At 36.9% G+C, this 12,627-nt stretch overlaps 1 protein-coding gene across 8 annotated transcripts in view; it reads right to left on the bottom strand.

Moving 5' to 3' along the window:
- Positions 1–12,627, bottom strand: part of LOC117680171 (glutamate dehydrogenase, mitochondrial-like) — a 49,860-nt gene that overhangs the window by 27,962 nt on the left and 9,271 nt on the right. For 5 of the 8 annotated variants that reach the window (XR_004595562.3, XM_087887558.1, XM_087887557.1 and 2 more), the window contains 3 exons: positions 12,019–12,082; positions 10,222–10,316; positions 9,797–9,976 (listed from right to left, as the gene is read on the bottom strand). Coding sequence is in view for 6 of the 8 variants with exons in the window: in XM_087887558.1 (XP_087743684.1) it covers positions 9,797–9,976; positions 10,222–10,316; positions 12,019–12,082 (339 nt within the window). In the remaining 2 variants the exon portion in view is untranslated. The remainder of the gene's footprint in view (positions 1–9,796; positions 9,977–10,221; positions 10,317–12,018; positions 12,083–12,627) is intronic. The other 3 variants (XR_015732600.1, XM_087887560.1, XM_087887561.1) reach the window with 1 other exon arrangement.

Here is a 12,627-nt window from a genome sequence, read left to right as displayed (position 1 = left end):
AAATTAAGTTAGGAGTTAGGTAGCCCAATATAGTTGGAGGATAAAAAAAAAAAAAAGAAGGAAGGAAGGAAAGTAGGGAAAGAAAGAAGCTATATAGAATTTGGATGGTGATTTGGGAGAAGGTGGATAAGATATTGGTGGAACAATACAGAATACTTAAGGAGATGACTAGTACCACCACAACGACGCTGAAATCAGGGAAGAAAACCGCATCAGTACTAGTTGGACCGTCAGCCTCCCCAGTGACCCAGAGGACCTTAGAGGGAATGTTTTCATCAGAGAAGCAGCCGACCGTATTAAGTATGCCAACAATGCAGGCCACACTCATGACAATACAAGGGACCATGGTTAAAATGCAGGACTACATGACTAGGAACCATGAAGAAACCAGGAAGGACATGGATGAGGTCAAGAGAGAGATAAAAAGTGATATCCAGAAGATAGATGAAAAGATGGATTCGATACAGGAAATTATAACAAAAAACGACCAAAGGATAATAGCCATAGAAAAGAAAACAGACTTAAATCTTTAGACTTAAAAATGATGGGACTAAATAAAGAATTAGAAAACACTGTAGCACAATTAGAGATGGAAAGAGCTGCATTCTATTTACGTTTCCAAAATGTGGCTGAAGACAGAGAGGAGGATCTAACGTTAGTAATGGTGGAGATGATAGCAGATGCCCTCCAAAGAGAGAAGGACGAAATAATAAACGAATTGGACGAAGTATACAGAGTCCATACAAATTACACTCGACAAAACAAATTACCCCGGGAGGTACATATACGATTTGTGAGAAGGAAAGTCAGAGACATTGTATATAAAATAATAAAGGATGATCCCATGTTTTACAGGAATAAAGAAATAATTACCTTGAAACAAATCCCTAAAAGAGTAAGAGAGATGCGGAAAGATTATTGATTCTTAGCCACATTACTAAACAAGAGATATATACCTTTTAGATGGATAACACTAGAAGGGATGCTGGTAACATGGCAGGGAAAGAAAATAAGGGTGGACACACAAAGCAAAGCAAGGGAATTACATGATCAAGTGATGGGTAATGAAACAACAAGTAATAGTAAAGAGGAGTTGGGACGGAACACCATAGGAAAACAGACGAGAGTGTGAAAGAGTGCCAAAGGAAGGAGAAAAAGGAGGAAGGAGAGATTCAAGAGGAAGAAGGAGTACAAACAAGGAGGGGAAAAAAGGAACAGGAAGAAATAAAAAAGAAACAACAGAAAAACCACTAAGAAATGGAACAAGACCTAAAAATTCTATCTTTGAATGTAAACGGTCTCAATTCACCATCTAAAAGACACCAAATTTTAAGAAAAATTGTGAAACAAAAAATAGATATTGTGTGCCTCCAGGAGGTACACATAAGAAAACAAAACGAAAAGTATGTACAATATAAGAAGCTAGGCAAAGCATATGCAGCATTGGCGGAGGAGAAAAAAAGAGGGGTTGTAGTATATGTGAAAGAAGGAATTTAAAATATGTAGACACGATAGGGAGAACAGTGATGATAGAGCTGAAGGTCAACGATAAAAACATTTTATTGGTGGTTATATATGCTCCAAACAGCCGACAATCAGAATTTTATAAAAATGTGCATGAGAAAATAATAGAACAGAAAATGGAAAATGTATGTTTGATCGGTGACTTTAATGCGATTATGGACGTAAGAAAAGATTATAAAAGTGGCCAGAGAAATAAAAGTAAGAAAAATGTATTGCCTAGAACATTTAAAGACTTGGTAGAAGAGTTAAATATGGTAGACAGCTGGAGATTTTATAACCCGGAAGTTAAAAATTTTACATACTATTCAAACCCACATAGGTCCTGGTCCAGGTTAGACATGGCATGGGTTACAAATACGTTGATGTCAGAAATAGAATCAATAGAAATATTGTCTAATAAATGGGCTGATCATAACCCAATAATGTTAACATGGAAGGGACGGTGGAGAAAAAAAAGTAAATGGACAATGAATATACAGCTTTTGAAAGAAAAGGAATTTAAGGAGTATATAGAGAAGGAATTAGAATTGTTCTATAAGGAAAACACAAAACAGCACACCTCCCTACAAAATTTATGGGACATGACTAAGGCGTATGTAAGAGGCTTGACGATAGCCTATAATGCAAAATGGAAAAAAGAGAGGGAAAAAGATTACAATAAAGTGCTAGAACAGTGGTTCTCAACCTTCCTAATGCCGCGACCCTTTAATACAGTTCCTCATGTTGTGGTGACCCCCAACCAGGGGTGGGTTCTAAATTTTTTTACTACCGGTTCTGTGGGCGTGGCTTATTTTGTGGGTGTGGCTTGGAGGTCATGTGACCGGGTGGCCATGGCTATATGTATAGGGACTACTCAGAGGGCTGAAAAAAGTCATTTCTGACAGGTCCTCGCACTTTTGACTGGTCCTCACACTTATGACCATCCTCACATTTATGCCTGTGCAGCATTCTTAACAACCATGTCACTCATTTCACAACTGCTTCTCTTCAACATGGTATAAGATAGGGCAAAAACGTAAAATGTGAGGACAGTCGTAAGTTCGAGGACTGGTCAAAAGTGCGAGGACCAGTCAAAAATAACTTTTTCAGCCCTCTGAGTAGTCCATATGCATAAAAGGATACAGCAATAGAGAGGGATGAAGGAAGGGAAGGGAAATTAGAATAGGAGTGAAGGTAAGAGAGGGAGGAAGAGAGGAGGAGAAGGAGAAAGAGGAAGTAGGGAGAAGAAGAAGAGGGGTGGGGAGAGAAAGTAAGAAAGAAAGAAAAGACAAAGGTGGTAGGTTTGAGGAGAAAGATTGCTGTACAATAAAAAAGATGAAAGGGAAGAAAGCCAACCCCAAACAAATATTAAGATATTAAGATAAAGAATGAATTGTTAATCTTTAAAGAATAAAAGAGAACAAATAGCAATAAATAGCAATAATTAGAAACACACATACAAACATACAACGTATTTTCTTTGAACAGAGTATTTGGCCGGTTCACAAATTTAAACAGTTGTAGGAGGTTAGCATCCACCCCTTTCCTAGAAGAATGAAATATTTTGGGAAATATTAAAAAGGCAGAATATTATATTTCCCTACCTGGATGAGAAATGGAGAAGCATATTTTACAGACAAAGCAACTCCCACCTTCCTGCCCTTTGTTAATGGGCCAGAGGCAGAAAGTCAATCCTTTGTCAAAGGACATTTGCAACACAATAGCAACAGAAACTAACACAATGGGCCCCATCAAGCCATGTGATCCTGTCCACCATTAAACCATCTTTCCAAGCAGTCTCCATGTTTCCAGTGTCTTTTTCCCCACTTGGAGCAGAACCCAGAAGGATATTTCTTCCAACACAGTATTTAGTCATTTCAATTAAATTTACAATTTTTATATTTCCTTTTTACCATATTTATTCCTCATCTATTTTTTAAAAAACCAATATTACCCTTCATCCTCATCTCTAATCTTAATCAAATTCAATTTTTCCCTTCTATTCTATATTATACCCCTTCCCATTGTCATCTATTTTTATATCCATCCTCACATTGGTTAATTATGTAATACAGTTGTTTAATACAAATTCAACATTTTAATATAAATCAATTAGTTATATAGCTACCTTTTTTGTATATTAATCAATATGAACATGAATATTCCAATTATTTCCATGCAATCCAATTTCTTACAAATCAATTAATTATATTTACCAATAATAATAACCAAATAATTTCCCCCATATATTCCTCCAAACCACAACTTAACCATTTCTGCTTTCAACACAATATACAATTAATAGTATCTCAATTATTACAATTCCCTAGTTAAATAGAGCTTTTTTTCTTCTGTGTTTTAAAATCTTGAACCTCCTCTTGCCCTAAATTTCCCATTGTTTGCAGTTTGCACCTACCTTTTTTGGTGAGGAAAAAGAAATCTCTCTGCCTCATTTTGTCACGTTGCAGCCAAGACCCTGCTTACTTTCAATTTCCCTTTCTCAGCATAGCTAGGGCGGAAAAAATCTGCTCCAGGAATTTACCTCTTTGCAGCTAGCTAGCAACAGAGCCCTCCGCAAAACAGCTGAGAGTAGGGCGGCTCTTTGAAGCCCCGCAGCAAGAATTTAAAGTTTTTTTCCCCTCTAGCCATTAGCTGGGACTCCGGAGGCAGCAGTAGATTGGGAGTGGGCGGGGTAAACGAACGGCGACCGGGCGATCCAGCAAAGGGTGAGGGTGAGTGAAGGCATGGGGGGGGCGAGAGAGGGCTTTGGCGACCCCTGGGAAATGGCCGTTCGACCCCCAAAGGGGTCGCGACCCCCAGGTTGAGAACCGCTGGATTAGAGAATGGGTAACCCTGGAAAATCAAAGATTATTAAATTTAGAAGGTCACGATTTAATGAAGAGATGGCATGCCTTTTTATGGAGTCCCAGAAATAAAATATACAAACATTTTAATAACCATATTATTAGGAAATCACTAATTGACATATGGCAAGAGATAAAAAGCAAACATTATATGAAAGTTCCCAGCTGGTTATCAACGATAGAAGCAATAACCCATCCCAATATATTAGTAAAACAAAAACTGTTAAAATACAGAGAAATATTAGATTCACAAGGAATATTGAAAACGAGGGAAGAACTCAATGAACAAGGAATATTAATAGACTGGTGGCCCTACTCACAAATAAAAATAAGATACAGAAAAGACCAAGAGGAGGGAGGAATAGATCCAAAACCAAACAGATTAGATAAATTATTAGAATCCAAAGAAGGAAAACTAATTTCAAAAATTTACAAATTCTTATTAGAATTCGATTTGGCAGAAGAACTGTTAAAGGACAGATGATAGCATGGGCAAGGAACATCGGGCACAACATACAATTAGAAGAATGGGAAAGGGTATGGGAAAACAATTACAGTATGACAAAATCGGTAGCATATAAGGAGAATCATTATAAGATGTGGTACAGATGGTATCTGGCTCCTTCGAGGCTAGCGAAAATGTACCCCAATGTAAATCCTGTTTGTTGGAAATGTAAACAAGCTCAGGGTATTTTTTTCCATGCTTGGTGGCTTTGCCCAGAAATAAAGAAATATTGGAAAAAAATAAAAACATGGATAGTAGAAATAATAGACCAAGAAATTGAATTAGAACCAGAAGTTTTCTTATTAGGCATGATAAAAGGAAATATTAGAAAAGACATAAAATATTTAACACTACATATAATTGCGGCGGCCAGACTGGCATTAGCACAATTGTGGAAAACAGATCATATGCCAACAGATCAGGAAGTAATTCAAAAAATTTATACATGTGCAGAAATGGATAAATTAACTCTAGAATTAAAAGACAAGGAAGACTCAAAATATTTTATAGTATGGAATAGATGGTATAAGTGGATAAACCAAAGGAAAAAAGGGTAAAGATAAGAATTAGGGGAAATTAAAGTAATAAAGAATGCACCGTCAGATAGATAGAATAGGTAAATAAGTCACTGTTTGTATATATGTGTTTATATAATCACATATATTTAGTTAGTGTAATTGTGATTGATAATGTAATTTTATGATTGAGAAAATTTGTATATTTTCTCTTTTTTTAAAATATTTTTAAATTTAATAAAGTTTGTTTTTTAAAATTAAAAAAAAAGAAGTTAACTAGGTCCTCAATTAACTCCAACCCAATCATGCCCTGTCAACATGAACTGCAGGCCTCCGTCCTCATTATATTGTCTTTCTGTCATTCCTGGTTATTGATCAAATATCTGTATTGGCACAAAAGCATTTTCTCCATTTTCCAACGCTATATACCCCAAGATGAATAAAATCTGGAATGCTATGTCATTCACTGTTTTGGAACCAATCAGGTTGTACATATAATTAGAAGTATGCTTCGGAAGTATTTCCTCTCTAGTCACTAGCCAACCTCCTTTTCCATTATTTTTCTCCATCAGGAGAGAAATTTGAGACAACCATGACCTGGATGTCTGAGAATCTCTATAGACATTCTTCCATCAGACATTTTTCCTTTCACCTCTGTTACCTCCCCAGGCCCTTCCATTTTCAACCGGAATTCCTCTCCAGGTTAAATGAAAGTAAAGTTCACCTTTATTTCACTTAGGGAAGAGTAAGGGGCATTTTCCACTATTTCTAGAACACTTAAGATGCAACAGTCCTGTTTTTCCTCAATAATTGACCTAAAGCAAAAGAAAGTGCTTATTTGCAACTTCTCCAGAACTCAACTACCAAAACTAGTTAATTGTGCCATCATGGCAGAGGCTGCCTTCTCTTCTTTGATTTTTTCCTTTATTTTTCTTTCTTTCATATTAATCTAGTTTGGGAGATACCAAGTGTGTAAAATGGAAAGAACAGAAAACCACTTCAGAAAAGATAGTTTTAAAATGAGATTCATCTTCAGAATCTTCTTTTTCTTAAACAAGCGAGGCCCAAAATTCAAGTAATATAAAAGGCATATAAACATATGATGCCACTGTTCATAATGCTAACACATCCCAAATCCAAATCCAATCAGTGCAGGCTGTGATTGCTCTCTAGCCATCAATGATTTTAAAAAAGTATAGTAAAAAGTAGTGTAAAAATATACATGAGAAGAATTTTACTTGTTCTGTACAATGTAACTACCCTGATGGAATATCACATAGGCTTTCTTTAGGGTTTATAATCCCTTTATGAGATCCCTAGTTGCTGGTCAGTAGCTGCATCATATTGGAAGTGAAATACCTGTAAGCAACACAGTAGAAAAGAAAATTATCTTTTCAGGATGAGTTTTATTCTCTGATGCTTTAGCTGAGAACTGTACATGATGATAAATATCACTGCTGGGTTTTTTTCTTTTCCATAGTGAGTAATTCTGGATGCCATTTAGAGTTAGAACTTTTGATTTGGTCCTACATTTCTAGATTAGCATTGTAGTTTAAAAATTGCCTAATTTGATGCTCTATAACAAAAAGATTGGAGTTAATATATTGAAGTTACCAACAAATTCAGCTAGTTTATAAATAAGATGTTATATAATCGTACTAAAAGAAAGGTAAGAAAAGAATGCAGATCATGCCTTCTGGAAGTCCTTTAACATCTTTACTAGTAATGGCCATTTGAGATGTCCATGTTTTTCTCTGTAATGCAGTAAAGTTGGGGGGGGGGGGAGGGCAGAAGCACCCCCCCCCCTGATAAACAGAAGTGTATGTTCACACATGCTGCCTGTGCATATATGTTTTTCTGCTTTCCCCTCATAGTGTGAGCTAAATGTGCATCGAGAAATATGGAGTACAAAACTGAACTGGAAAAGAAGGGATTTGAAATGGAGGCATCAGAGGGATTCCAAACACTGTCTGACTGTTTCCCATTGAAAAATGTTAGAAGAATTTTTTCTATTATTATTATTTTTTTGCAGTTCCCACACATATTTTGACTATTTTCTATTTAATCTCTCTTTTGCTAATTTCTCCCATCATGTCAAATTTAGTCTCATTCTGTTGAAGTCTTTTTACATTTCAGTGGATTGAAAAGAACAAAAAGGACCTGTTCCATGGTAGAGCTTCTGGCTTAGATGAATTGTGCTATGAAATCTGAGGTTTGATGACATTTTAAGAGCCAAATCTTGTTAGCCTACAGAATGATTTTACTAATCTATCTCTACCTAAAGACTGAGATGTACTATGATAGGAGTTGAGCAAATTGCCAGAAATAAGTCCTAGCCAATTATATGGCCATATGGAAGCTTATAGCAGCTTAAAGCAGATGGTAACAATTTACTTCAACAGAAATTCAATAGAGGTGTGAATACTTTCTATTCTGAATGGCTCCATGAACAGGTATTTTTATAGTCTATGCTCAATCTGCAATGTGTTTCAGATGTTGTGGTCCATATATAGAAAAAAATGAGGCTACTCTGTGTAGACGTTGTTCTATTGGAAGGTAGATGACAAGCAGGCAAAATGTTAAAGGCATCAGCACTGCTGGCTGAGGAAAAAGAAAAGGGCAAAGCTGACATGCACTACCTCTCTCACTTTCCATAGAATTCCCAGGGCAGCATATCTCACTAGCCTGACTATCCATAATCCGTCCAGTGCTCTTGAAAATTTTCATAAATGACCTAGATGAGGGGATAGAATAGAGGTTCAGCAAATTTACAGATGACGCAAAGCTAAAAAAAGCTGCTAACATCTCAGATGACAGCTTCAAGGTTCAAAAGGCTAATATTAAACTTGAACTCTAGCCTCTATTTTTCAAAAATGTAGTTCAAGCACAAGAAATAAAGGGTTGTGCACTTAGGTAGAAAGAACCAGATGCACAGGAGGATAGCAGGAGTCTAGTAGCACTTTTTCCAACTAACAGATTTTATTAAAAGGCATACGTTTTGTGAGCTACAGATATAGGTGACCTAATCTTTCCCATCTCCTCCATCTTTCATCTCTTCCTACATTAGTCTACCCACTCTATGCATCCAATAAAATCAGCTGCAATTCACAGCCTCTTAATAAAATTTGTTGCTTAGTAAAGGTCCTACCAGACTCCTGGGTTTTTTGTCATCAGATATTAACACACCTTTCCTCTTTCAAAGTACAAGATAAATGGTACATGGCTCAATAGTCATAATTGTGAGGCAGAGCATAGATTTAGTATGAGCCAGCAGTGTGCTGCAGTTGCCAAAAGAGCCAATGCAAATTTGGAATGCGTCAATAGAGGTATAATATTGAGATCAGAAAATAATTGAGTATTTCTAGTTTATCCTTGAGAGGTCAGACTGAACCTGACAATATAGTACAAGAAAGATGTTGAAGAAAGAATTCACAGAACAATGGCTAAGATGATTGGCTTACGATGGCAGTCTGGGCAGTGGCAGTTGCTATCATTATGTGGCAGCATCGCACAATTATATGATTTATATTGGAGATCCCAGTTGCCAAATTACCCAAATCATGATCACATGACTGCAGGGATGCTATGATAGTTGCAATTATAAAAACTTGTTGTAAGTATCTCTCATTCAGTGCCATTATAAAATTCAATCACTGAATAAGTGTGATGACTACTTGTACAGTAGATTAGATCCAATAAATCTGCCTAACTTTTGATATTCTCAGTGCCTTCCCTCCCTCCCTCTTCTCTGTTAATGTCCCAAACCTTTGACACATCCCTCCAAACTCCCCACTTCCAACTATCTCAGGTCCATCGTCTGTCCTTCCTTCCTTCCTCCCTCCCTCCCAGCAGATCATTTTCTCTGTCTCATTGTTTTCTTTTTCAAAGGTAGGTAGGTAGGTAGGTGGATGGATGGATGGATGGATAGATCCACTCCTCTCTTAGATATGGAAGCCAATTGGGTGGCCTTGTGCCAGTCATTTTCTCTCTCAGCCCTAGCTTCTATCCAACAACTTGCACTTGAAAGGCATGATAAATAATGGTCCACAATTTTCAATGAAGAGATCTTCAGCGGATAAATTTGGGATAGTAGCACCATGTCTATGTGCATGCATGTGTATGCACATACAATGAATCTCATAAAAAATCTCATAAAAAATGCTTGTGACCATAATAAATGATCTATATGATACATAATATGTAGCTATATATAAACATATTATCTGGAGTCAGATAAAATATCAAAATTTTTACAAGATTGTTTTAATAAATACAATCAAATATCCCAGCTCAATTTGAGTCCAATTGGCCTATGTTATCACTTTTGAAATGCAGTATCAGCCCTAATTTGTAAGGATGGACTTGCAAACAGTAACCTGTAAGTAACCACATTTAAATACTATATTTACCTGCAAAACAAAAGTTTTACCAGAGAAACCAGTTTTAAGGCCAATAAGATCCATATATGTTGCATTGTTGATGTAGTTTTCAATTCCATGTAGAATTCCACGGCCTGTGGCTGACATGCGCCCATGGATTCCTCCCTGACTTATGGGTTTCCCAGTCACACAGGCATATGAATTGATATCCTGCAATTATCAATATGAAACAGTATATAACTATGCCAACTAAATATTTATTTTCCCAAGGCCAGAAAGCTGAGAATTGTGTCATCTCCTGAAATATGTGTAGTTATCACTTAAAAAGAGAACAAACTTGAAAAAATGTAATACCACCAAACCTACAGCTTCTCTTTAAATCAAATCTTGAGAGAAGGAAGCAAGCTGCAAGGTTATTTAGACAGCAAGCTTTTTGCCCAAAGAATTAAATTTACCTTGTGTCCAAGTGTACAGGCATATGTATCAGCAATCCAGGACATCTCCCTTTCTCCTGTGTTTATATCAGGAGCAGCTACATCAATTCCAGGACCTGCTCATATTAAAAAAAGGTACAGCAGTCAATTTTTTTGTCTGGTCTCTTCTAGCACAAATCACAAATGTTGCCAGAATACATCAATCAATCAATTGTGCATATGTGTGTGTACAAAAGCATGTATAAAATTGAACACATGTTTAATTTATGCATTTTCTATGCAACCATATGTATGTTTACGCAATACTGTAGTACTAAGTTCAGTAAATAATGGATGGCAACTTTATTATTTTTAATAAAGGTTGGAAAAGGAGAATTGAACATATGAAATGGACTAACAAAATGGGTATAAAATAGACTAAATTGTATTATCTGCATAAATCTAAAGAAAGAAATGAGCATGTCAGAAGTCCCACTCAAATGAATATATTTCTAAGCAAAAAGTTATAGGACTGCACACTTGTTCTTAACTAAGAAGAATTAGAGATAAATAGAATATTTAAAGTCCATCCTTAGCCAACTAAAATCTTATTCAGTCACATTTCTACTTTGTTCATGTTAAATGTTACACACAAAGCTGAAATTCATATTTTTAGTTATTAAGCAGTGCAGTATTGCAATAAAACAGAACTAGTAGGCGCAGATCTTGATCCCAAATCCTAAGACCTAAAGATGCCATAGTAGCAAAATTGTTTCTTTATTTAAAAAAATCACTCCAAATATGTTCATCACAGTAATGATAGTGATAGTGATAATCATTATGGACCCCAAAATAAAGAGAGGTGCAATTGGAAGTTCACTCTGCACCAGAATAGAAAGGAGAAGAAAAATTGTAAGCAGAAAGAAAAAGGTTGAATGACTGGAAAAAATAGACCCTTTTAAAAACAAGATATGGATATGTTTTCATGTTAACCTCTGCAAATGTTTAAGGAGAGGAGGTAAGATAATCAAGAAAACTGAGCAATAAAGTCACTAGATTAGGGGAAGGAACTGAGAGCATATTGGTTTTTTCTTCTTTTTATGACCCCGTAATCCCTTTATTCAGGGTGAGTCGAGCTGAGTATTTACTGGCCGGATGCCATCCCTGATGCCTACTTGGAATTCACACATATTTTCTCTGCTTCCTGATAGAGAAACATCTGCCAGTGCTATGACTGAACTTTCAACCTTCCAAATGCTGCTCCTGAGGGCATTTTGGTTAAGGCTCTTTAAATTAGGCAATAATGCTGAAAAATATCAGACTTTCCTTAATGATAAAAAATGGATATTAACGAGTAGAATTCTGCAAAATTTGGTTCTTTTTCTATCCTTGTCAAAATTATATGATATAGTGCTAATTAAACAATAAAATTATTAGATTTTAATGTCAATTCAAACCAATCTAGTTGCCAGATATCCATAAAGAGATGGCAGGCATTATTCTAGCCCATATTTTTATAACTATGTAAAACTCAGTCAGAGGATGCTGAGTTCAATATAATAATGCTGCCTGCCGGCTGCCTGCAATTTGGCAGTTCAAATCCCACCAGGCTCAGCCTTTCATCCTTCCGAGGTGGGTAAAATGAGGACCCAAATTGTTGGGGGCAATATGCTGACTCCGTAAACTGCTTAGAGAGGGCTGTAAAGCATTGTAAAGTCTAAGTGCTATTGCTATAATAAGAGGACAACAGATTGGAGTATGATCTCTTAACCTCTTATAATATTTGGGCAGCTTGTGAAACAATCACTTTTTTTTTTTTTTTAACAAAAATGAACTCACCTATAAAACCTTTCTTGGCCAATTCCAATGTGAACTTTCTTGTTATTTGCTCCAGTTCATTTTCCTGTATGAGAATATCAACATTCAGTTATTATAGACTATCAGAGATGCTAAAAGGAAAAACCTATGACCGTGATGGCGAACCTATGGCACGCATAGCAATATCAGTGGGCATGCCAGCTTAGTTCTGGCCTTTGGGCCTTCTGAGCCCACCAGAAGTAGGGAAACAGGCTGTTTCCTGCCTCCGGAGGGCCGGGGGGGGGGGGAGGCCCGTTTTTCTTTCTTACCTGGCTCCAGATCCTCTCTGTATATCTGTGGAGGGCGAAAACAGCCTTTCCCTCTCCCTTGGAGGCCCTCTGGAGGCCCATTTCCCAACTTCCGGTGGGACAGGAAGTGACGTTTTTTGCTGTCCCCAGCCTCCAGAGACTCCTAGAGGCTGGGGACAGCAAAAAAGTCACTTCCTGTCCCACAGGGAGTTGGGAAATGGGCCCTTTCAGGCCTCTAACGGAGTGGGAAAGGCTGTTTTCACCCTTCCCAGATGCATAGAGGATCTGGAGCCAGATATGAAAGAAAAACAGGCCTACCGGGCAATCACATGGCAGAAGCAGA

This window comes from Pantherophis guttatus, chromosome 2 (genome assembly GCF_059756535.1).
Source record: "Pantherophis guttatus breed Tessera chromosome 2, ASM5975653v1, whole genome shotgun sequence".
Classification (NCBI taxonomy): domain Eukaryota; kingdom Metazoa; phylum Chordata; class Lepidosauria; order Squamata; family Colubridae; genus Pantherophis; species Pantherophis guttatus.
The sequence above is the reverse complement of the archived record's forward strand: the minus strand, read 5'-3'. Positions and strand labels throughout refer to the sequence as shown.